The sequence below is a fragment of the Mytilus californianus genome, unplaced genomic scaffold (genome assembly GCF_021869535.1).
Source record: "Mytilus californianus isolate M0D057914Y unplaced genomic scaffold, xbMytCali1.0.p SCAF_9, whole genome shotgun sequence".
Lineage (NCBI taxonomy): Eukaryota > Metazoa > Mollusca > Bivalvia > Mytilida > Mytilidae > Mytilus > Mytilus californianus.
In genome coordinates this window covers 54,375,989-54,402,171 of record NW_026262745.1, presented here as the reverse complement: position 1 = coordinate 54,402,171, position 26,183 = coordinate 54,375,989, and the positions used below count along the sequence as shown (strand labels likewise).

Genomic DNA, 26,183 nt, shown 5'->3' with positions numbered 1-26,183 from the left:
CGAAACACGGTGAATAAGAACCTTTTTCACGGCTGCAAGTGAAATAAAAATGGCAAAACACGTTGCACAAAAATAATCCTTTACCACCCTCTTCCTTTTGTGGTATTGAACCTGTTGATTAAATTTCATAGAGATCCATACACTTAAACTAAAGATATTGTCCGGAAACCCAACGTCTTCGGACGACGATGTGATAGCATTATACGAACACAAATTTTTTGTGGTCGTATAAAAATGAAACAAATATTTCCAAATTTTGCTCTGGATACCGTCTTTTGGCCGTACAAATGCCCCTTTCCAAATTACATAACATTCCATACAATTTTGACAAATTTATTCATATTTAAAACTTTAACCACAGAACGAACCTAGATTTTGATGCCTATGACACAATCTAGGATTGCTATGTCTAGCCTTCGGAACATAAATGTTGCAGGCTCGACAAAAAGTGCTTCGAATGCAAATTGAGGTTTCTTATTTTTATTTTCAGCATTTTTTATTATGGCAATTAACAAACAGCATTATAAGTGGTCAAATATATATTTTTATACCATAATTATAAAATTACATATATTAAGCAGATCGATCACAATATTTTATCATATGTCAAAATATTTGTAAGTACATAATTGTGAAACTCAATAACAAATGAGGCAATAACTTAATATATATTTTTAAACAGAGCAGTCTAATACCTTAGCATATTATGTATTTGTATTCACATTTATTCTAGTTCAGTTTGTTTAGGATTGATTGTATTTTTTGCAAAACAGCATGTGTACTAACTAAGCCCCACAACTTAACATTTAGATTGATTAATTGGTTGTTGATGTGAAGCACCACTTTCAGCATACCTGGCCAAATCATGGTGGCCATTTTTTATAGAGGTTTCCGTAGTACCCTAGGAGAACCATCAACCTTCAGCAGAAAACTGGCAATCCTAGTCCATTAAGGTCAGTGTCTAATGGACCTTGCCAAGATTAGGGTTAAAACTCACAAACAAAAGGGTTTACAGGCTTGGTCATTGTAAATGAACTACTTAGACCACTCAGCCACCAAGGCCCATCTAAAATTTAGAAATTGTTATAATGAATTTGTGGAAAAAGGTACTTTTTGAATGAAATATAATACGATCCTCTTTTAAGTCTAAGGATTCAATATAAAAAAAAATCAATTGAAAATAAAATTCTTAATAATGATTGTCTTCGAAAACATGCAATTGTTGCTCATTAAAGAACTAGATAATCTTTTGTTAAAATGTAACTTCTGCATTTTTTTATTTCCTGTTTTTTAAAAAAAATAATTTTAAATTGAAGCAAGAAGATGTGGCTATTTGAAATAATACTCTGCTGTGAAAAGCTTAAACTGATGGAAAAGCATTAAATTAAATTTTGAATGATCCAACTATGCAAAAATATCACTAGATACCAACATTTTATTTAAATGTTTTATTTGCTTAAAAGTGATCTGGTGACCTGAGGAAATGTTTAAAAGCGACCTTCAGGGGTACCTAATGAACCCCACCTATACTTGAAACAAAAAAAAAACATTATTCTAGCTTGAGTTGTAAGGCATTGTGTTACTAGACGTCTTTTGCCATCATTTAAGGGGTTTTAAGATGGAAATATTCTATCAATATAAGATTTATGATAAAATAAACTTCATAGAAAAACATAACAAAAGTTGCTCAAATGTAAAATGTAGGTCACAATCACTGAATTGTCTCTTGATATATCTTGTAATATCTTAAATATTATATAATAGAATCCTAATTTGAGATTTTCAATGGCACAAAAATACTTTTTTTAAGAATTGAAGAACATTGTGACTTAAATATTCTGTTGAACAATGATGTATTATATTGTAGGATTTTAATGGTGAAAGATACAAGTATCATGTTCATGGGATACTGAAAAATGAACCTCATTCACAAAACTAATCAATGTCAGATCATCAAAAGTAAATCTATTTGCTACCACCACATTCATGCCATGCAATAAAATAATAGAAAAGTCATCTGCTCCTGCTTTCATTTAACAAAAATAAATTAGTTACTGTTTCTATTAATAATTTAGGTCTTTCCAACAGAACCAAGAAATAATTTCAATAGAACCAAGGTATTTCCATTTTTAAATCTGATGTCAAACATAACCACATGAAATCAATTTGTGAAATTTACACACTGTGGAATCATTTATTTTCAAGGGACCAAAATTTTTCGTAGAATGAGGAAAACTTCTGTTTTCGTATAGGAAATGTGTACTTCTTGAAGGTGGATCATCTGTACATACATGTATTTCCTGAGATAGTTTAACTTTCTTACAATGTGCCAAAATGTAGATTTTACCATGCTTTTTTCAATAATATTATGAAAAGTAAGGGTCACTAACTCACTGTGCTATTTTTCAAAATACAAGTCGTGCAAAACTGCCGACTTTTGCATAGATTATTCATGAAAAAACACTTTTTTGAGGTTAAAAAGAATTAAATGGGATAGAATTTTGAAATAAAATATGAGAAGATATGTATTATAATATGCTTTAAGAAAATAAAAAGAAAAAATGGTGTCACAGAATTTGTTTTCTTGCTTCAAGTAAAAAATGAAAATTTCCTTAACATTCCTTTATAAAAATTATATTAAAAGAATTATCTCCCCTTATATGGGGAAGTTGAAAAATTGAATTAAACAAAAGTTTGGAATTTGTTAAATCAGACTACAAAATGCAATAAATCACTAATTTTATTTATTTAAATAAACAGTATTACACATTAAATACCAGTCTGTCGAAATCAAGATTTAAGCAAAGAACTAGACCAACTGCTATTTTACACAATCCAAGATGGCGGTATACAGTTAATCTACCTAATATTTAAAATTGTAGTTTACCTATACCCACAAAATCCAAGTAAATTGGTATCTCACAAATAATAAAGAATCAACAGTATGATAAATAAAATAAAATTGTTGGAATTTTTTATTTAGTTTAAGGTTACATTAATTCTTAGAGTTCAATTTCTATTTATTTTTTGTGAGCTCTTTTTTTTTTTATGAAATACAGCTGACCTATTGAAACCTGTATGGGAGGTCAAGGTCATTAAACAATCCCATAGTATTATTAATTGTCATGGATGTACTATTTTATTAGCATTCATTTTCGTTATCTGTACATATGTATAAAAAACATCTGAAACAATAAGTATGAACTACCACCTTTTAGAAAGGTAATTAACAACTATAACCATAATTTAAATTAATACAGCATTAAGCAATTAATTCAAATGATAAATTATTACAAAATTTTCTACATTTTGGCTTGTTTTTAATACTTGAATCATTTATACACAGAAGACTATATCAAGTTTTAAAGACATATCAATATAAATGCATAAAATGTTGGTTTTTTTCACAATACATGTATCACATTTTATGTCGCTTTAGTAATTTATATTAAGATATACACCAATCTCGATTAATTTTTTCATGAATGAGTTATATCGGTTGAATCGAGGAAGGGGGAGGAATTTAACTGTTTTATGTATTCTATACACAACAAAATCATCAGAAAACAGTTGAATTATTTTCCAAAACTGCATCGATTGTAATCTTGATTTGATCTCTCTTGGTTGCTCTTACTTGTCAAGAGTACCAGAATGTCCGACCACTCCGAAGTCAAAAGTCATTGATATCAAAATAGTCTATTCAAGATGATGAAAAATTACTAGTTTATATATATATATGTAGAGTATTACAATACTGTAGTGTATCGATGTACTGACAAAGATTTAAATTAGTATTTAAATTGCGGAAGACTTCAAAATGTATATTCTTGTAAAAATGTATGAAAATAACAACACCAATATAAATATTAAAGCTTTCAGTGATGAATTATATTTCTATATCATAAAATCCAAACACATATTAGATGGTGATTTTCTGAAGGTCTGGATGGGGTTTAACGAATATATAGAATAATGGGCAAAATAATAAAGAATAGAGAAAAATGGCGAAAATTATAAACAATAGTAAAAAAATGGCTGAAAAATTATATGAAGACAGAAACGAAGACCCCATTCCAGACCCTCATGTAGAAATGAAGACCCGATTCCTGACCCTAGTGTAGAAATGTATCTAATAATACAATGTGTTATACAAATGTATCAGCATTTAAAAAATATAATCATTACATGTACAATGTAATTATAAAACTGGCACTATTAAGTAAGTCATAAACAATCATAAAAAAGCTGGAAACAATATGGTCCATTTCTATAAGGAATGACAATAAATGTTTTCCTGAGAAACCTGGTAATTAAATCACAATAGTCAAGCAATTTGCAAAATCTTAATCTTATTACATTAATAGCACTATGAAAAACAAGATTATATCATGTTTTAAATTTGTCCTAAAACCAATTTAATAATAAATCATATATATATATGTTTACAAAGTCATCTGTTGATTTTGACCTGTATTCAAATCTATACATAAATATTCTTTATTAAAGTTTAATTTGTTACATTTTTTATAATGTTAAATATTCATGTTTGTAAATAGCAAATAACACAATTAGAAATACTGCACTTTTTTACTGGCATGTTGTTACACAAATTACAACTGCTCTAGAATAAACAGGCCATCGAAAACAAGATTGGTTTCTGTTTTTCGGTATTTTTTTTTTCACTTTCCATGTACTATAAGCACTGATTTACAAGTACTAAAAATTGACAAACCAGGCTTGGGTCTAGTATTTGAGGTTAGAGTCGTGTGACCTTACAACATGTACAAGTTCAAGGAGCAAGGTGAAAAAAATTTTGAATGTTTTATGCCAAAATTTCTCCCCTGAATATGCCTTTACTAACCACACAAATAATAACCAAAATAAAATTACCTCCAATTTTTTCTCCTTATTGATGTCAGAGTATAATTACTTAACATCTGACATGCAAATCCTTACATGGTTTCTCTTTCCTGCTTTTGTGTGAAATTTCATTGAAATCAACCAGACAGTTGTACTTACAAAATCATTGACAAGACAAAAAAATAAACAGGGTGGTTTCTATACGCACCCGAAACTTTGTTTTTTGCAGGTATAAAAGCAATGATAATAAATCAAAATAATGGCCAAGTAAAGCATTATGAACAAAAATATATAAAGGTAAATAAACAAATGTGGCTTAGCTAAAAGTTTCAGTCAAGAGTCTCTTTTTTTTCTATATTAGAACCTGATACACATTTCACAATTATATAAATGTTGCAAACTATATTTACACTTTAACCTTAATCGTAGCATATTTTGCAAAACATTTCTTTTATTTCTTATTATACTTAAAGACATATCCAACAGCACTGCAGAAACTATTACACATATTTTGGTCAACATGTTAAAATGTTTTCATTTCAAATTGCAACAGAAATAAATAAACATGTAGATATATACAACAGCTTTACTCACATCAAGCTGTTGAACAAAGTTCACACATTAACTTTGGTATCCTACAAATGAAAGCTCTGCCCTTTCTTCATAAGACAGTGGCACTCCAGTCCAGTTTTTAAAGGAGTTGCTAATCAGAAAAACAAGGTTTATCAAATTTTCATCTCTACATAGGTCAATATAAAATTACCATACAATTAATCACAGAAATGTACTGTTTTGGTAGAGACTTAACACTGTGTTCGATATATTCATTGTCAATAAAGAGGAATTTGAAGACTAACTCGGACAGAGGTCACACAGGACCAATAAATGGATAATTTCCTCTCTCCATCAGTCCACCTAATGTCTGTAATAAATCTTGAAATGATGGACGTCCATCTGCATCCTTAAAAGAGAAAGTCAATAAATTATTTTACTATATACTTGGTAGTGAATACAAGTGAGTTGTATGTGTAATACAATTAATAGTGGGAGGGTTAAGAGATGGTGTCATCCCAAATTCTCGGAATGAGCTCTGAATTTCAAATTCCCCCAAAAAATAAAGCATTCATTCTTGGATCACAAAAAGTTAATCAGTAGTTCCTTAGTCCCAATAAGTGTCAATTCTGAATTCCTGCAAAAATAAAGGCCCAATCCAGATGTCCTGAAAAAGTTCTTTCTGACCCTCATCAATGGCAATCATGCTTTATCAGCTACCAGCTGGGAGAGACATTGATATCAGTCACTGTTGCAAAGGCTTTATCTTATCCAATAATCCATATGACATAATTTCTATCAGTCATGGTTGCAAAGGCTTATCTTATCCAATAATCCGTATGACATAATTTCTATCAATCATGGTTGCAAAGGCTTATCTTATCCAATAATCCGTATGACATCATTTCTATCATTCATGGTTGCAAAGGCTTTATCTTATCCAATAATCCGTATGACATCATTTCTATCAGTCATGGTTGCAAAGGCTTTATCTTATCCAATAATCCGTATGACATCATTTCTATCAGTCATGGTTGCAAAGGCTTTATCAAACCCTTAATTTGCATGATTTTACCTCATGTCATGTGAAAAACTCTACTTGGCTTCTGTAGGAGATTTTTCCATTTTTTTCTTTCAATTCATTGATTATTTCCTCAAATTTATTTTTTTAAGACTGATTGTTTTACAACCTTTAAGTAGATCCAGAGATGAGATATAACAAATTACTGATGATTCATTATTATTTGTGGGTACTATTTTTCATGGATTTCATGAGTAAAGGTGAACCAACAATTTAAGTTTTCAACTAAGTTCAAAAATTCTAAAGGCTTGTATGCAGATTACATGGAATATGTCAAAACCATGAAATGAAGGGTCCATGAAAATCTTTTTTTTCCTCCACCCACGAAAATTAGTACCAATGAAAATGAATGAATCTACAGTAAGCACTAAAATACTGAGCCATACGGTTGCCTATAATTGCTTACATCCACTTTATTTGAACTTTGGTGGATAGTTATCTCATTGGCAATCATACCACATCTCCTTATTTTTATATTGTTTTGTCTGAACCACAATCATCCCATATTCATTATTCAAAAGAGATGAGAATATTTGCTCATATTCAGGATTTCTGAAAACAAATATCTGCTTGAATAAAAACACATCTGATGGCCAATTATTTACTCACATGACTAAAACACTTCATCATAACTTGATAAACTTTTTCTGGACAACTTTGAGGCTGTTCTAATCGTCTACGAGACTGACAGACATAATCAACGACGTCAACATTCTTCATTTTATCATATGGCATTTGACCTCCGGTGAAAGTTTCCCACATAAGCACTCCTGCAATATAAACATACACTTGTTACCAAGAACAAAAATTTGTGTGAGATAACCAATGGTTTTGGATGTCGACAAACCTCTGCGATATAATTAATTTGTAGTTAATGTGTCATAAAAATTTCAATCTTAGTTCATCTTCTACATGTAGTATAAGGGCAATTAAAAATTTAATTTGTAGTTAATGCCTGTAATAAAAATACCAATCCTAATTCATCTTCTAGTATAAGGGCAATTAAAAATTTAAAAAAAAGAATGTGAGAGGGTATCAAGGGAGGTATTTTACATACATGGGTGTTAGATCATTTATGGTTGTATGTCCATTTGATGTAAGCAAAATAACTCGTAGTATAAAATCTTGGTTTTAGGGGAACTTCTGAAGTCATATCCTTCCACATCAATTGTAATATGGATTAGACCTAGAGCCAAAAATATTTATTTACAGTTTTTTTATTTCACATTTGTAAATACTATTAGCAGTTTGCTTGTTTTATTTTTTAAATTGTTATTTCAGTTTTTTTTTTACTAATTAACAGAATGCAATGTTCTTCATAATAAGGTGTATTTTTATAGAACAGATGTTAGAGCATATTTCTGTTCATGAACAACAGCTGTAATAAAAAAAAAGTACATTAAATCAGATTTCAAAAATTAGTAAAACATCATCTAAAGATTTCTGTTAGTAAATTTTTAGTAGAACATAAATGTACACACACTGCTTTTTTCAGTATGGCCTGCAGTAGAATGTGCCAGTCAAGTTATTAATAAACGTATTTACACTTTTGGTATTTAGCTGAATTTTGTCTCTGAATGACCTTAGATCTGTCTCTGAATAGCCTTCTGATGTCAAGCAACAATCACTTTTTAATTATGACGTCAAATTTTTTAAATTGTGATGTCAAATTTTACGGGAACTTGTGTGATTTTAAGTAATGGCGGACAAATTTGCATTCAAGTGCAAATACGTCTTTTAAACGTTTTATAAAATGATGGCTTCGAAATACTGTTTCTCTGATAATTGATATTATTGCTATTTTCTCAAATTTTGCTTTGATCTTTTTAATTGATAATTTTTCATATCACGCTACTCAAGTGATACAGGTTTTTTTCAGTGATGTTATAAGAGAATGTATGATGTTATTAGCCTGAGTCATTGACATTGCCTAGGAAAACAGCAATAAACAGATTATCAACGATCTATCAAACTCCAGGATGTTTCTCAGCTATATCTCATCTCAGTGCTTTCACCCTTTGATGAGATTGTAGCTGAGAAACACCCTCTCTTATGAAATACCATTAATAATCTGTACTTGTTAATTTGATTGAATATTCACTGCTTTCTTTTTCCCTTATTAATGACATTGTCTTTGTTTATACACCTTATCGCTATTTGTCCGCCATTACTGGATATCACACAGGTTCCCGTAAAATTTTGACGTCATAAAACAAAATATCTGACGCCACAATGGAAAAGTGATTGTTGTTGACGTCAAAAGTTCAAGCGGCCGGGTCAGCCGGGAATAGCAATAAGGTGTATTAATGGCAACATCTTTATTTTGATACAATTTCAATGTTCAAGTTTTCTTGAAGGAAAGCAGTGTGTCATAGGTAAACTACTCTCCCTTTGCAAGTAATTGTCACATTTTATCACTTATCTGTAATCATTCTAAAGGGGAGGCCTAAAATCTGAGGGAAATATCATAGTTTGACTCCAAAAAAAAGGTAAATCTTAAGGTTGTACCCCTAACCGCAACTCGTTTATCAGCCCCTGCCGCGTCCTATTTATAAGTGATAATAAAAGTCACAAACCTTACAAAAAAAATATTGGTGGGTTAGTTCTATACAAGTAGATATCAGTCACCTATCATGTGACAAGGGGTAGCATAGGACATTTAATTATCGTTTATAATAAAAATGAAATATTTGTTAAATAACACTGTTCAGTTATGTTTTTTATACATTGGTATACATACCAAATGCCCATACATCAGATTTACTGCTAAAACGAGTAAAATTTAATACTTCAGGTGGAGCCCATTTTACTGGGAATTTTGTTCCTTGAGAGCTTGTGTATTCATCATCCAATACATATCTGGAAGTATAAACAAAACAATTTAAATCATATCTATATAGAAATAAGAAGATATGGTATGAGTGCCAATGAGACAACTCTCCATCCAAGTCACAATGTGTAATAAAAAGTAAACAATTATAGGTCAAAGTACAGCCTTCAATGCGGAGCTTTGGCTCACACCGAACAGCAAGCTATAAAGGGCCCCAAATCGACTAGTGTAAAACAATTCAAACAGGAAAACCAACGGTCTAATCTATATAAAAAACTAGAAACGAGAAACACTTAAGAACCACATCAACAAATAACAACCACTGAACAACAGGTGGATATACTACACTACAAAACTAGTGACATTGCTGATATCTTACATGATTCACATGTATAGTCATAAATCCTATCAAGACCACATGGATTGTTTTAGGGCTATTCTAGTAAAAAAAACGATATGGGGTTGGGGGGTTGGATGGCACTTTTTGTATGGCCATCACCCATACAATTGCATATTTCTTTGCATACATAACCACACAATTTGAACCTTTTGACCTGCCCCTACCCATACAAAAATAATTTAAGTGCCTTCCAACACACCCCCATATATTTTTTTCTAAAATAGCCCTTATGTTTTTCCAAAGTGGCTGTCAATTGATACTTTTTGAAAACAGGAATCAATTTGAAATGGCAACAACTACAAAATTGCATTGCAGTCCTAATTCATATTTTGGGAATTTGCGTTTGCATGTGTTTGCATGTTGTGTCATCTGTACTATTATTTGTCTGTTTGTCTTTTTATTTTTGGCCATGGCGTCGTCAGTTTGTTTTCGATCTATGAGTTTGACTGTCCCTTTAGTATCTTTCGTCCCTCTTTTATTGATGGACAGGGAATACTAAAAGGCATCTGCATCCTTAATTAGGGTCCTAAATTAAAGTGTGATACTTTTGCTCATAAATGCTACTTATATTAAATGTTAATAAGTATAATTTTGTATTGTCATAAATCAAGTAGATTTTGTTCAATTAATTCACATGTTGTCATGTTAAGGCCCTTTATAGCTGACTTTACAGTATAGTTTCAGCTCATTGTTTAAAGTCATACAGTGACCTGTTGTTGCTTAAATCTACTTAATTTGGACTCTGTTGGATGGTTTTCTCATTTGCAATCATGCAACATCACCTTATTTTATTTAAGAAATTAAATCAGTTAAATTACAATGGAATTTTTTTAAGATTTTTATAAGTTTATCTTCTAGTCAAACAATTCATGCATGTTCCAAACGAGAACAAATTATCAGTGTAGGTAGGGTCGACAAGGTAAGGTCTACAGAGATAAAGGGTGGAAAATTTGGACTTCCACTGCAAAATGAGGAAAAGTTAGATGGGTGCAGAAATTTTTCCTTGCAAAAAGCCACTAAATGAAGATTACAGGTATTTTATTGTAATAGTCATGATTCTCGAGGCTACACATTATGTAAACAAGGAAAAATAGCGTCCATGACATGTGGTCATGCACATGTTACATAATTATATCTGACAAAAGTCAGATTTCTCTGTTAAGAAGGGATTTAGAAGATCACTACATTCCTTACCTTGCTAAACCAAAATCAGCAACCTTTACAACCATGCTTTCTCCAACCAAACAATTTCTTGCTGCAAGATCTCGATGAATGAATTTCCGTTTTTCTAAATAAGCCATGCCATTACACACTTGAGAACAAATGTCCAATAATGTTGCAGTTTTAGGCATTAATCTAGCCTTATGTCTTCTTAAATAAGTTAAAAGTGAACCTGTAAAATTTTTAAAGGAAATATATATCTACATTCATAAATTCTTTCATCAAAATTCTAAATTAAATAATCTATTATAAAACATGATATATAGATTTATAATAAGAATTTATAATATTATAGCATGATATCAGCAAGAATAAATGGTTATTTTTTTCTTAGGGGATGGCTGCAATATAGGATTATACTGTTACTATTCCTAGCCCTACTAGATCCATGATCCCACCTTAATGAAGCCTAAACATAACCCTGACCTAACCTTACCCTTACCAAACCTAAACCCTTAAATGAACTTTAACCCTAAATAACAAGGTCTCTTAAGTCCTAATGTAGAAGACAACGCGGGGTATACAACAACTACAAGCAGTCCAAGGACATTGAAAATAGACAAAAACAAATAGAGGACAACATATGCATTGTCTTCAACAATTTCGACAAGTAACAATACCACTTAACAAGTTCTAAGTCACCAAGAGTCTTAAGATGGTACCAAACACATTGACTAAAATTAATTTGGCTCATTTAATTTTCATAAAACTTTTGACAAAATATTTACTTTGACCCTTTGACAAAAATATAAAAATTTCAAAAAACTTGAACCACAGTTTATCGGAAAAATTTCATTGGATATATAGCAGTTTGACAAACACTAATTTTGATCATTGAGAAGCTTAATATTTCCTTAACAATAGAATATGATTAAAACGTTCAGCTGAGTTTTACAGAGTTATCTCCCTGTAGTGTTATGTACCACCTTATTAAACTAGTTGTGAAAATTTTTGACACAGTTTACCAGATCTGCCATTAGAACAAAATTCTTCAAAGAGCAAAAAATTTAGCATACAAATAAATACATGTACAACCACTTACAAGGATTCTGGAAGGGACTTTATCATGATGCCAGTTTAAATTACTTTTGGCACATTCAACCCTCCCATTTTTTTTCTCAATAACATAAGGTACAAAATAAATCTAGACTGAACAATAAAATCTAAATATTGAATATTAGTGACATTGGTATTACAGATAACAACAAAAACACAGATTGGTTACACTTAAGGAACCGAGATCACTCTGATGTCTGTTTGGACTGCTTTCCATATAGAAAACAGGGAGATTTTGTCGACAAGACTTGAGGTAACAAGATTCTGTCTCAAAATTGTAATAGATTGATATTCAAGGAGATAAACAGGGTTCTCCCCAGGATTTTTTGATAGCGCTGTGGTAAGCGCGTGATTTTTTCGACTATTCTCAGTAACTTTGTCGCAGCGCGCGGTTCATTTGTAATGGGTTTATTATGATGTTTTAATACAATATACTGCTGATGTTTGCTCTTGTTATGTTGTCCTGATGGAAGTTACCCATTTGTTTGTAAATGTTATTGTTTGAAAATAGATGAAGAATCATTTTTTTATCTCCATTGTAAATTTAGATAATCAAGCAAAAATAAGTATAGAAATAAATTCCATGAAGGGTCAACACCAGACTGGTGATGTGAAAATTTCTTAACAGGTGATGCTATAGAACAAGTAGGACCCACATTGACAATCACATCATTGTTATTTTCTGTGTTGGGTTTTGTAACCCACTGGAGCAGTGTACTATTAACCTAATGACGTTTGACAGGAGTCGACATTTTGGAACATTATGAATATGTTGATCTTGCAAAGAAGCCATTTTGTAAAATTTATTAAACTGGTCCCGCAATGTTACTTTATACAACGCAAATAACACATTCATATATAGTAAACCAGACGATCACGTGATCGAGGTAAAAGATAAACAGGAAATTATTTTTTTTTAAAATCGAAAAAAATATAGCGACGCGATTGATTTGGATAGCGCTGCGCTCAGTTCAATAGAACAGCGGAAAATTGTGAAAGCGCTGAATACTCGAACTTGATCTGAGTTTTGTGGTACTAAGCATTTTGTTTAAGTTTCATGACATTTGGTTGAGCCAAACTAAAGTTAGAGAATGGAAAAAATTTTGAGGCATACCTTACTGCCCCCTCCGCTACAGCGGGGGCATAAAAAGGCAAAAAATAAAAAGCTGACATACATTTCTTTCGAACTTACCATAAGGCATTAATTCTGTTACAATAATAAGTGGTCGTCTTTTAGTTACAATACCATACAACTGTACTAAATTTGGATGATTTAATTGTCTGAAAATTAAATGAATATTCAACAATTAAACAAGCTTTTATGAGACATTTACTACCATTTGACCAATTCTTTATGTATATATTTAAGACTTGTCAGACTGATTGTCCTTGGTATAGTAACGATTTTACGAATATTGAGATTTTGGTGCTCATGTCAGATATTTGGTTGACTGCTGAATTCATTTCTGTGTCTATCCATAATTTCCTGTTTGTTGTTGGTTGCTGTCTATAATAATAAATTTTTTCTTATTCTTTCATACATAAATCAGGCTTGGTTGTTTGGTTTGAACTGTTCTACATTTTGTGGCTTACTATATGCAATGGGTTTTGTTCATTGTTGAAGACTGTATGGTGACCTGTTGTTGCTAATATCTACATCATTTGGTCTTGGGTGGATATTTGTCTCATTGGAAATCTTACCACATCTTCTTATTTTCATATTCTTTAGTTTAAAGATCAAGAACATACAATGTGGCTATTAGTCCATTGTTAAATGCACTCTGGATATTTATTTTGATAAAACTGTTTTAAGTAGCTTTCAGGTTGTCATTTTCTCAACATTTCCTTTTAATACATGTAATATTTATGATATTATTCCAGTTCTAGTTTGTTTATCACGAAATTTGGACTACATTAAGTGATATCCCATACTTTTACTATAATAGATTTGGCCGTTAAATTTTCATAAAATTTTGACAAAATATTTACTTTGACCTGTTGACAAAAATATAAAAATTTCAAGAAATTTGAACCTAACAATTTACAGAAATAATTTCATTGGATACATATAGCAGTGTGACAAACACTAATTTTGATCATTGAGAAGCTTGATTTCTCTTTACTAATAGTATGTGAATATAATGTTCAGCTGATTTTTTAAGTTAACTCCCTTAGGTGTTCTGTATCCCCTTAAATTTCTTCTTTAGAGCTTTCTTCAGACACATTATTTGTTCATTTGTTTACATATCAGACTTTCACAACCCTCTGCAAAGTCTGTTCAGAGACACTATTTTTTTCCTTTTTGATGGACTTTCATTGTTCTTCTTGGTTCTTCTATGATTCCATCTTTCCTTCATATCTATCATTATCATTTTTTTGCATTAAAAGCCATTTTTGACACTGTATTTTATCTTTTTTTTGTATGTCAAAACTTTCATCACAGTTCTAACATAAAGAATGAAGTTGCCATCAGTCATTGTGTGTAGGTTCTATTTTGTATTTCCAAAAATGTTTCTTCTTTCTTTATATATTTCAGACTTTACTCAGTTCTTGCTTTCTTATTGAATTATTTTTTTTCTATTTTTTCACCACTGTTTTCATTTTTTTGTTTGTCCTTATAGCTTCCTACTTTTTTCTATCCTTCTTGTAAATCTATTTTTAGCCCATTGTGTATCAGACTTACGTCATAGTTCTTGCTTCCTCTATGAAACTGTCTTCAGACATTGTGCCTTCCTTCATCATCTTAACTGCTACAACCTTTCCTTTCCATTTACCCTGGTTTACAGTCTAAAATGAACAGATTTTTTTTCAAATTTCAATTACAACTAATTTCAGAAATAATAGCAATGTTTAAATCGACGCAATCGATGCAACAAGATATTTATCCTATTAAAAAAAACTTAATTTATGTTAGAAATAAACTATTACAGTATGAATTGAATAGTAGAAACATTAAAAAACTCTCCAGATATCTAAAGGTCAACATAATTATAGTCTTCAACAATTGATTAGTGATGATACTGTATGTTAAGCTCATAATGGCCCCATGTCTTCAGAATTTGTGAATAAATTAAAAAGAGACTGCCTTAGATATACAATCAATACTTTTTTCACTAAATAATAAACAAAAATATTAAAACATAACCAATGACAAGGACTAAGGATTATGCCATCTTTCATTACTATCTAAAAGTACAATTTTCAAAGACTACAGGAAATACAAGATTTCCACATAGAAAGTAGAATACCAAAGAACGATAACGCTGACGAATATGGGACACAACTCTTGTGTAGAAAAAAATTGTAAGGGTTCCACGGAACCCAGTGTCTCGCCTACTTTTCCTGCTAGTCACAGGCTCAACAAAAAAGGGGAAAAAAAGTTTGGTAAAAATCCAGAATGGTTTATGAATCTAATAAATGTTTTAAAAACTTTAACTACAGTCTGTATGTAATGTTAACTGGAAGAAAAACTAAGTCCATTTATAAGTTATATAAGGAAAAACAGGAACATTTTTACAAAATTTCCTTCTAAATACTAGCTTTTGATCCTAAACAAGCTTCTGTCCAAGTTTGGTACAAATCTGAGATAGTTTAAGAAAGTTATTAAAATTTTTAAAACTTTAACCACAGAGTGAATGTAATGTTAACTGGCAGAAAAATTAAGTCCATTTATAAGTAAAATACTGAAAAACAGGATTTTTTTTTTTCAAAATTTAATTCTGGATACTACATGTATCTTATGATCATAAACAGTAGAAATCCAGAATAGTTTAAGACAGTTATTAAAATTTCAAAAACTTTAACCACAGAGTGAATATTTGTGGACGCCGCCACCGCCGCAGCCGCCTTAGAAGACAGGATGTAGGATTACTATGTCTCGCTTTTGCGACAAAAATTGCTGGCTCAACAAAAAAGAGGTCATGCAAAGTTATTTCACCCTCATTCTTTTACAAAATCAATTCATCTGTTCAACATTTAAATTAAACAAGAGTGCACACGCTGAAATGTCTCGCCTTCTTTACTAACCATTGATTTTATGTTAATAGTCCTAAATATAAAGTTTTACTACAAGTAACACATAAACTTAACATGATCCAAGAAAATGAGGTCAAGGTCAGATAAACCAAACGAGAAATACATGTACACCTTAAAATCATTCAATAAACCAAACATAGTTGACCTAGCTATTGCTTATAGTTTCTAAAAAACAGTCTTAACCAAGAAAACTTAACATTGACCAATGAACCAGGAAAATGAGGTCAAGGTCAGATGAACCATGCCAGACAGACATGTACACCTTACAATCAATGTATGCATTAAACATAGTTGACCTATTGATTATAGTATCTAAGAAACAAACTTAACCATGAAAACTTAACATTGACCAATGAACCATGAAAATGAGGTCAAGGTCAGATGATACCTGCGAGACAGACATAAACACCTTACAATCCTTCCATACAGCAAATATAGTTGATCTATTGCTTAAAGTTGAAGAAAAACAGACCAAAACACAAAAACTTAATACTCAGAAATGAACCGTGAAAATGAGGTCAAGGTCAAATAAAACCAGCGAGACTGACATGTACCTCATAAAATATTTCCATACACCAAATATAGTTGACCTATTGCATATAGTATTAGAAAAAAAGACCAAAACACAAAAACTTAACTTTGACCACTGAACCAAGAAAATGAGGTCAAGGTCAGATGACACCTACAGTTAAACATGTACACCTTACAATCATTCCATATACCAAATATAGTAGACCTACTGCTTATAGTATCTGATATATGGACTTGACCACAAAAACTAAACCTTGTTCACTGATCCATGAAATGAGGTCGAGGTCAAATGAAAAGTGTCTGACGGGCATGAGGACCATGCAAGGTACGCACATACTAAATATAGTTATCCTATTACTCATAATAAGAAAGAAATTAACATTACAAAAAATGTTGACTTTTTTTTTCAAGTAGTCACTGAACCATGAAAATGAGGTCAAGGATAATGGACATATGACAGACAGAAAATTTGTAACAGAAGTCATCTATATACAAAGTATGAAGCATCCAGGTCTTCTAGCTTTTAAAATATAAAGCTTTTAAGAAGTTAGCTAACGCTGCCGCCGCCGCTGTAGCCGCCGAATCACTATCCCTATGTCGAGCTTTCCGCGACAAAAGTCACAGGCTCAACAAAAATTAAATCTTTCTTATTTCACTACTTTTGATAAATAAAATCTCAATAAACTTTGTCACATATTTTTCTAACATTGCATTTCTTTAAACTTTTACTTACACCGAAACATCCAGCCCCTAGTTGTTGTTCTATTACTATTTCTGTGGGATCTATTTCATATTTACCTAAAACATCAATGCATACATTAAATTATCTCATCAATTACAATTTAACATCTAATGCAAGATGCTAAAAAAAATAAAATTGGAAGACATCTTCAAAATTCTACTCATCTGTATTTTGTGACAAGTAAGTAATATTGTGCAAACATATTAAAGCACCTCATGATACAATTAATTTGAATTTTGTTGACCATCATACAGCAATAAAAAAGACAATACATTTTTGCAATGAAGCATTTTATTTATCATCTTGTAATGCAAAAATCTCATGAACTGATCAAATCTTCCATAAATACCAGACCAGTTTCAGTTGCATATTTAATATGGAAACAATTTTCATTATTATAAAAAACTATCGACTATAGTCACAAAAAATCTTACCAGGAAAATATTTGTGTCATGAACATTTCTGTAACTTACGATCAGACTTGGTCGTAACATTTTTTTTGTGAAAAGATCGCTGACTTCTATGAAACAGCAACCACAAATGTTTTTCATATTCCCAGATATACATTAAACTTACTATGACCAAATCCTGCAGTAGCTGGTGCTGTTTTTCCTCCCTCTGGTGCGGGAGGACTTCTTAATCTAGTTGATAATCCTGAAAAAATTAAGAACAGTCACCTATATGCAAAATATATATGCATGCGTAAAAAAGTTAATTAGACAAAAGATTTGTACATAATTTAAGAAAACAATAATGGATTTCATACCCAACAAATAACAAATTTCTATCAATTTACATCTCAAATAAAATGCTTCGCTTGGCGCAGCTTGATACGACCGCAGAGGTCAAACCCTGAACAGTTGGGACAAGTATGGACACAACATTCAAGCTTGATACAGCTCTGAATTTGGATTGTGATTAAATATTTGACACAGCATAGGTTTCTGACACAGAAAGAATGTGGTCTAAGAACTTGATTTTTTTTAATTTACCTATTATGGTCCAATGTCCAAAATCTAAACACATGTTTAGATTCAGCATATCAAAGAACCCCAAGAATTCAATTTTTGTTAAAATCAAACTAAGTTTAATTTTGGACCCTTTGGACCTTAATGTAGACCAATTTAAAAAACAGGACCCAAAATTAAAAATATAAATACACGGTTAGATTTGGAATATCAAAGAACCCCAATAATTCAATTTTTGATGAAATATTACAAAGTTTAATTTTGGACCCTTTTGAACTCAATATGAACCAATTTGATAGCGGGGCCCACAAATAAAAAATCTAAATACATGGTTAGATTCAGCATATCAAGGAACCCCATTTATTCAATTTTTGTTGAAATCAAAAAAAGTTTAATTTTGGACTCCAACTTGGACCAACTTGAAAACTGGGCCCATAATCAAAAATCTAAACACATGTTTAGATTCAGCATATCAAAGAACCCCAAGAATTCAATTTTTGTTAAAATCAAACGACCGGTAAGTTTAATTTTGGACCCTTTAGACCTTAATGTAGACCAATTTAAAAAACAGGACCCAAAATTAAAAATCTAAATACACAGTTAGATTTGGCATATCAAAGAACCCCAATAATTCAATTTTTGATGAAATCAAACGAAGTTTAATTTTAGACCCTTTTGACCTCAATATGAACCAATTTGATAGCGGGGTCCACAAAAAAAAATAAATCTAAATACATGGTTAGATTCAGCATATCAAAGAACCCCATATATTCAATTTTTGTTACAAAGGTTAATTTTGGACCCCAATTTGGACCAACTTGAAAACTGGGCCAAAAATCAAAAATCTAAATACATGTTTAGATTCAGCATATCAAAGAACCCTATATATTCAATTTTTGTTAAAATCAAACAAAGTTTAATTTTGGACCCTTTGGACCTTAATGTAGACCAATTTGAAAACTGGACCCAAAATTAAAAATCTAAATACACGGTTAGATTCGGCATAACAAATAAATAAATGTGGTCAAAGATTTTACAAATCTAATGCGCCATACTGTGCAATTAAAGATTAATTCTTGAAATTTTTCAATATTTGAAATTTGAAAAAAAAATAATATTTGAAGAATAATTCTTTTTAATTTCTGAAATCTGAAATGAGAAAAAATTGACCCCCCCCCCCGCCCCACTTTTTTCCCCCAAAAAATTTTTTCCCTCAAGATATGGTCATAATCTCAATTCAAATTTCCAATGGAGTTTGCAACCATAATTACCCATTTAAATTTACCATAGTGCTAACTTAATCTATTCTATAATAGAATTTAAAATATAGTGTCAAATCTTTCATATGGATTTTTTTGTAAAAAAAAAAGATGCAACATTTGCAGATATTTTTACTGGTCTTCCTTTATAAATATGCATTTCTGTAAACATAATTTAAAAGCAGTGTAAGGGAAGTAACCAAAACCTTGTATTTGGATTACCTCCCTTACACTGTTTTAAATTATCTTAATTGTTCATTAACCATTACTTTATACATAACTTAAAAGCAGTGTAAGGGAGGTAATTTCAATGATGTATTTGATTTATCTCCCTTAAACTGCTTTAAATTATGTTTTGTACTACAAGTATTTGTCCATTAACCAGGACAACCTTGTTTTTCCCCCTTTTTTGCCCCTAATTCCTAAACGGTTTGAGCCATAACCCCCCAAAGCAAATCCTAACCATCCCTTTGTGGTATGGAAACTTGTAGTATAATTTCAGAGAGATCCATACACCGTTCCACAGTTATTGTCTGGAAACTAGAAAATGCTTAATTTTGGCCCCTAATTCCTTAACTGTTGGTACCATAACCCCCAAAATCAATCCCAACCTTCCTTTAGTGGTATTTAACCTTATGCTAAAATTTCAAAGAGATCTATTCACTTAAACTAGAGTTAGAGTGCGAAAACCAATGTGTCTTCGGACAACGACGACGACAACAACGACGCCAACGTCATACCAATATACGACAGCAAAATTTTTTTGCGGGCGTATAAAAAGTTCAGAACTCCGGGAAAATACTGTTTGTTTGAAGTAGTTTTTAATTATTAGTTGATACATTTTCAATAAGTTATTAGAGGAAACCAAAATTCCTAACCACAGCCCTTTGGTGTCAAAATATGTGCATTTTTAACTATCTATTTGATTTGATGCAGTCTCCAAAATCTACAGTAGAGACTGAAATAAGTAGATGTGACCAGCTACCAAGATATCTAACTGTGGTCCATCTAAGACAAACTGTGTTTTAAAATTACCCATAGTCCTTTCAATCTAAAATGACAGACTCCATAGTCTTGTGGTAGTGTGCTGATCTTAAGGTGGGAGATTGTGGATTTGATCTCAGACCAGGTCAAACCATAGACTTGAACATTAGTATTTGCTGCTAAGCACTCAGCATTTAGAGCAAAGACTGCACAGCTCAGAGTCAGAATAATGCGTCTGGGTAGGGTGACATGTCTTCCTGTCAACTGTTACCTAGTGAACTAGCACTTTAAAATCTGGCTCAGAGTGACAGTCTACAACATAGCAGGGTATGTATTCACATCATATTATCATGTTCTCATCCTGAATGTGCACTTAATATTCCAGAGGACATTAAACAACAGTCCATCCATCCACCAACCTAAAATTCTATTACTGACCAGCTGAATCATGTTTGTGACCTACCTGCTGAATCATGTTTGTGACCTACCTGCTGAATCATGTTTGTGACCTACCTGCTGAATCATTTTTGTGACCTACCTGCTGAATCATGTTTGTGACCTACCTGCTGAATCATGTTTGTGATAATGAACTAAATCCTGGACTGATGGGAATGCATGCTTTTCTGCTATGTAGAACATTCCTTCAGTATTTTTCTTTATATGATAATGTTTAACTGTTCCATCACTGAAAATACAAATCATAAAAATTATTAATGATTATTTTTAATTTTATTATAACTCTGTTCCTAAAATAGAGTACTCAAGTCAAATTTAAATAGAAAACAACACCACAACATCTTACAGATGGAAATAATATTTTTAAATTTAATGGATTTTTTTATAAAGCAATTTCAAAGAAAAACTAAAAGCATATTAAGCAAAAAAAAAGTATTTTTTGCATATAATATATTTACTTTGATCTTGTTCAAAATGCTGTGAACACTGGTAGATTGAATTTTATTTCAATTTTTGTTGTTGTTAAATTTGCATCAATGAGATTCCTGTATGCAGTTTTTTTCAATATGTGTTTATTTTTTCCCAACTGATGTAAATTGATAACATATAAAAATTTCTACAATGATAGTACAAATTAAAGGACATCTACAGGTCAATATATTGTCTTCAACAATAGACTTGTGCCTAAACAGTACATTCAGTATGTCAAGCTCTATTTCCCTAGGCCTGGATGTTTTAAAAAAATTGTAAATAAATCTAACAGAAAAGATCTGCCAATAACACCACATTCCCCGAAAGTAAAAAGATACAGTATTATATATATATCAAAAGACACCCACCGACTAGGTTCCATATACCTATATAGTGTGCAGAAAGTGTAAGGAGGTTAGAGCTGTGTTAGAGTGAGGAGGAAACTATAATTCTTAATAATAATCTTTTTACCACATGACACCGTATATAATGGATGCAATAATTCTCCAGAAACCATCACCAGAGATATACCAATTAATATTTAACAAATGTTTAAAGTATATTTTAACTTAAAATACTTACACATAACTATAAATAAAACAAAATGTTTCTAAATAAACATGACTTATTCTTTGTATTTCAATTCCAGCTTCCTCAATATGAATAAATTGAGATGACAATGAGATAGCAAACCCACAACAAAAAAAGCAACTGGGACAAGATGTTGTTTTCAAGAGAATATACGATTAAAAAGAAATCAATACTATTCATTTTCAGAGCAACTATCGAATCTTATCAAATAATTATCATATTATTACTTTTCATGAATTTTTCAATCATACTAATGAGTATTTGCTTCAGAAAAACAAGAGGCTCTCAAGAGCCTGAATCGCTCAACTGTATTTCAGAGGAGAAGATTTTTAAATGTTAGCAAACTTGATGAACAAATTGTGTAAAATTGTCTTTAAACGGCAATAACTCCTTAAGGGGTCAATTGACAATTTTGATCATATTCACTTTTTTGTAGATCTTACTTTGCTGAACATTATTGCTGCTTACAGTTTACATATATCTATAGTAATATTCAAAATAATAAAAAAAAACTGCAAAATTTTGTTAAAACTACCAATTCAGTGGCAGCAAATTTAGTGGCAGCAACCCAACAATGGGTTGTTCGATTCGTCTGATAATTTCAGGGCAGATAGATCTTGACCAATTAAACAATTTTACCACATGTCACATTTGCTCTAAAAGATCTAGTTTTTGAGATATAAACAAAAAACTGCATTTGACCCTTATGTTCTATTTTTAGCCATGGCGGCCATGTTTGTCCATGGATAAAAACTTCCAATACAATTTATAGACAAGATACCCTAAGGAACATGTAGTTAAAGTTTGAAGGTAATTGGCCCAGTAGTTTCAGAGGAGAAGATTTTTAAATGTTAGCAAACTTGATGAACAAATTATGTAAAATTGTCTTTAAAGGGCAATAACTCCTTAAGGGGTCAATTGACAATTATGGTTTTATTAACTTTTTTGTAGATCTTACTTTGCTGAACATTATTGCTGCTTACAGTTTATATATATCTATAATAACATTCAAAACAAGAAATGATTGTAACAGGATGCTGTTACGAAGTCTCCCAAACGAAGCTCCCATAATTCGTAATTCCCAGGGTCGCCTGACATTGGGCAAAGTCCAGTAAAAATTGGTTTGGTCCAGTAAAGTTATATGCATTAATGATGCCAGCTGGGGACTAACCCTGTATATCATTCAAATCATCTTGGCATGACAAACCAGAATATATATGGTTTAGGGGTGGGGATCTCAACCATTTACAAGATACTAGAACATTGGGGGTGGGGGAACCACTGGGGACTGACCCTATACGTCATTCAAATGTTTGAGACATGACGAACAGGAATATATATGGTTTAGGGGTGGGGATCTCAACCATTTACAAGATACTAGAACATTGGGGGTGGGGGGAACCCCTGGGGACTGACCATATACGTCATTCAAATGTTCGAGACATGACGAACAGGAATATGTATGGTATAGGGGTGGGGATCTCGACCATTTACAAGATATTAGAACTTTCTCAAATGGCAGGGGGTGGGGATGACCCCTGGGGACTAACCCTGTATATCATTCAAACCATCTTAGCATGACAAACCAGAATATATATGGTTTAGGGGTGGGGATCTTGACCACATACAAGGTATTAGAACTTTCTTAAATGGCAGGTGGTGGGGGTGACCCCTGGGGACTAACCCTGAATTTCATTTGATGTGCTTTATCATGACAAACCAGAATATATATGGTTTAGGGGGGGATCTCGACCATTTACAAGATATTAGAACTTTCTCAAATGGCAGGGGGTCTGGATGACCCCTGGGGACTAACCCTGTATATCATTCAAACCATCCTAGCATGACAAACCAGAATATATATGGTTTAGGGGTGGGGATCTTGACCACTTAGAAGATATTAGAACTTTCTTAAATGGCAGGGGGTGGGGGTGACCCCTGGGGACTAACCCTGTATCACATTTGATGTGCTTTATCATGACAAACCAGAATATATATGGTTTAGGGGTGGGGATCTCGACCATTTACAAGATATTAGAACTTTCTCAAATGGCAGGGGGTCGGGATGACCCCCTGGGACTAACCCTGTATATCATTCAAACCATCTTAGCATGACAAACCAGAATATATATGGTTTAGGGGTGGGGATCTTGACCACTTACAAGGTATTAGAACTTTCTTAAATGGCAGGGGGTGGGGGTGACCCCTGGGGACTAACCCTGTATTTCATTTGATGTGCTTCATCATGACAAACCAGAATATATATGGTTTAGGGGTGGGGATCTCGACCATTTACAAGATATTAGAACTTTCTCAAATGGCAGGGGGTCTGGATGACCCCTGGGGACTAACCCTGTATATCATTCAAACCATCTTAGCATGACAAACCAGAATATATATGGTTTAGGGGTGGGGATCTTGACCACTTACAAGGTATTAGAACTTTCTTAAATGGCAGGGGGTGGGGGTGACCCCTGGGGACTAACCCTGTATTTCATTTAATGGGATTTATCATTTAAAACATTTTCAATTAAAAAGATTGTGTCTATCACAAACGGTTTTCAATTGATAATCATTTGAAAATTTAAAAAAATAAAATCCCATAGGGTTCTATAGTAAAACCCTCTTTTCTTTTTGCCCCTCAAAGTACCCCTTTATAAACCCCATAGCACAAACAAAACCCTGATTGCACCACTAGACATGTTAGTCTAACATATTGTGAAACCCTAAGTTAATCTGACAAGCGGTTTTAGAGAACGGGTGCGGACAAGTTCAAATTTAAAAGCGGCGGAAGAAGAAGAAGAAGAAGAAGAAGAAGAAGAAGAAGAAGAAGAAGAAGAAGAAGAAGAAGAATAATAATAATAATAAGAACTGAGCAAAAACAATAAGTCTTCCCAAACTTCGTTTGGGAGACTTAATAATAACAAAAAACTGCAAAGTTTTGTTAAAACATCCAATTCGGTGGCAGCAACCCAACAATAGGATGTTTGATTCTTCTGAAAATTTCAGGGCCGATAGATCTTGACCAATTAAACAATTTTACCCCATGTTACATTTGCTCTAAAAGATTTAGTTTTTGAGATATAAGCCAAAAACTGCATTTGACCCTTATGTTCTATTTTTAGCCATGGCGGCCATGTTTGTCCATGGATACAAACTTCGGATACAATTTATAAACAAGATACCCTAAGAAACATTTAGTTAAAGTTTGAAGGTAATTGGCCCAGTAGTTTCAGAGGAGAAGATTTTTAAATGTTAGCAAACTTGATGAACAAATTGTGTAAAATTATCTTTAAAGGCAATAACTCCTTAAGGGGTCAATTGACAATTATGGTCATATTAACTTTTTTGTAAATCTTACTTTGCTGAACATTATTGCTGCTTACAGTTTATATATATCTATAATAATATTCAAAATAATAACAAAAAATTGCAAAATTTTGTTAAAACTACCAATTTGGTGGCAGCAACCCAACAATGGGTTGTTCGATTCGTCTGAAAATTTCAGAACTGATAGATCTTGACCAATTGAACAATTTTACCCCATGTCAGATTTGCTCTAAAAGCTTTAGTTTTTGAGATATAAGCCAAAAACTGCATTTGACCCCTATGTTCTATATTTAGCCATGGCAGCCATGTTTGTCGATGGATCAAAACTTCGGATACAATTTATAAACTAGATACCCTAAGGAACATTTAATTAAAGTTTGAAGGTATTTGGCCCAGTAGTTTCAGAGGAGAAGATTTTTGAAATAGTTTACGACGACAGACGACAACAGACGACGACGACAGACGACGACGGACGCCAAGTGATGGCATAAGCTCACATGGGGCCCTTTGGGCCCCGGTGAGCTAAAAAATAAATAAACTGTTGGCACAGAGATATGTCTCGCCTGTCGGCATAAAATTCAGAAAAAGACAATCTGATGGACAGCAACATGGTTTATCAATTCAGTTGCTGGACCATTATCTAGTGGGCAGGGCCTGAAAATAATCGCCAAACTGGTATGAACTGATAGTAATGCAACTTCATACAAAATATCATTGATCTATCACAAGTAGTTCTTATCAAACTGACTTAAGCTGATAACTTAACAATGAAAATTGCTAAATAATTCAGTTACTGGACCATGACATAGGGGGCAG

At 32.1% G+C, this 26,183-nt stretch overlaps 1 protein-coding gene across 3 annotated transcripts in view; it reads right to left on the bottom strand.

The window, feature by feature from the left end:
- Positions 1-464: 464 nt before the first annotated feature.
- The window catches only part of LOC127714939 (tyrosine-protein kinase Tec-like), a 53,604-nt gene continuing 27,885 nt past the window's right edge, over positions 465-26,183 (bottom strand). For all 3 annotated transcript variants that reach the window (XM_052220959.1, XM_052220958.1, XM_052220960.1), the window contains 9 exons: positions 21,083-21,204; positions 17,885-17,962; positions 17,300-17,364; positions 14,684-14,787; positions 13,193-13,281; positions 10,918-11,116; positions 9,234-9,352; positions 7,103-7,263; positions 465-5,821 (listed from right to left, as the gene is read on the bottom strand). In XM_052220959.1, the coding sequence (XP_052076919.1) occupies positions 5,729-5,821; positions 7,103-7,263; positions 9,234-9,352; positions 10,918-11,116; positions 13,193-13,281; positions 14,684-14,787; positions 17,300-17,364; positions 17,885-17,962; positions 21,083-21,204 (1,030 nt within the window). In that variant the 3' untranslated portion in view covers positions 465-5,728. The remainder of the gene's footprint in view (positions 5,822-7,102; positions 7,264-9,233; positions 9,353-10,917; positions 11,117-13,192; positions 13,282-14,683; positions 14,788-17,299; positions 17,365-17,884; positions 17,963-21,082; positions 21,205-26,183) is intronic.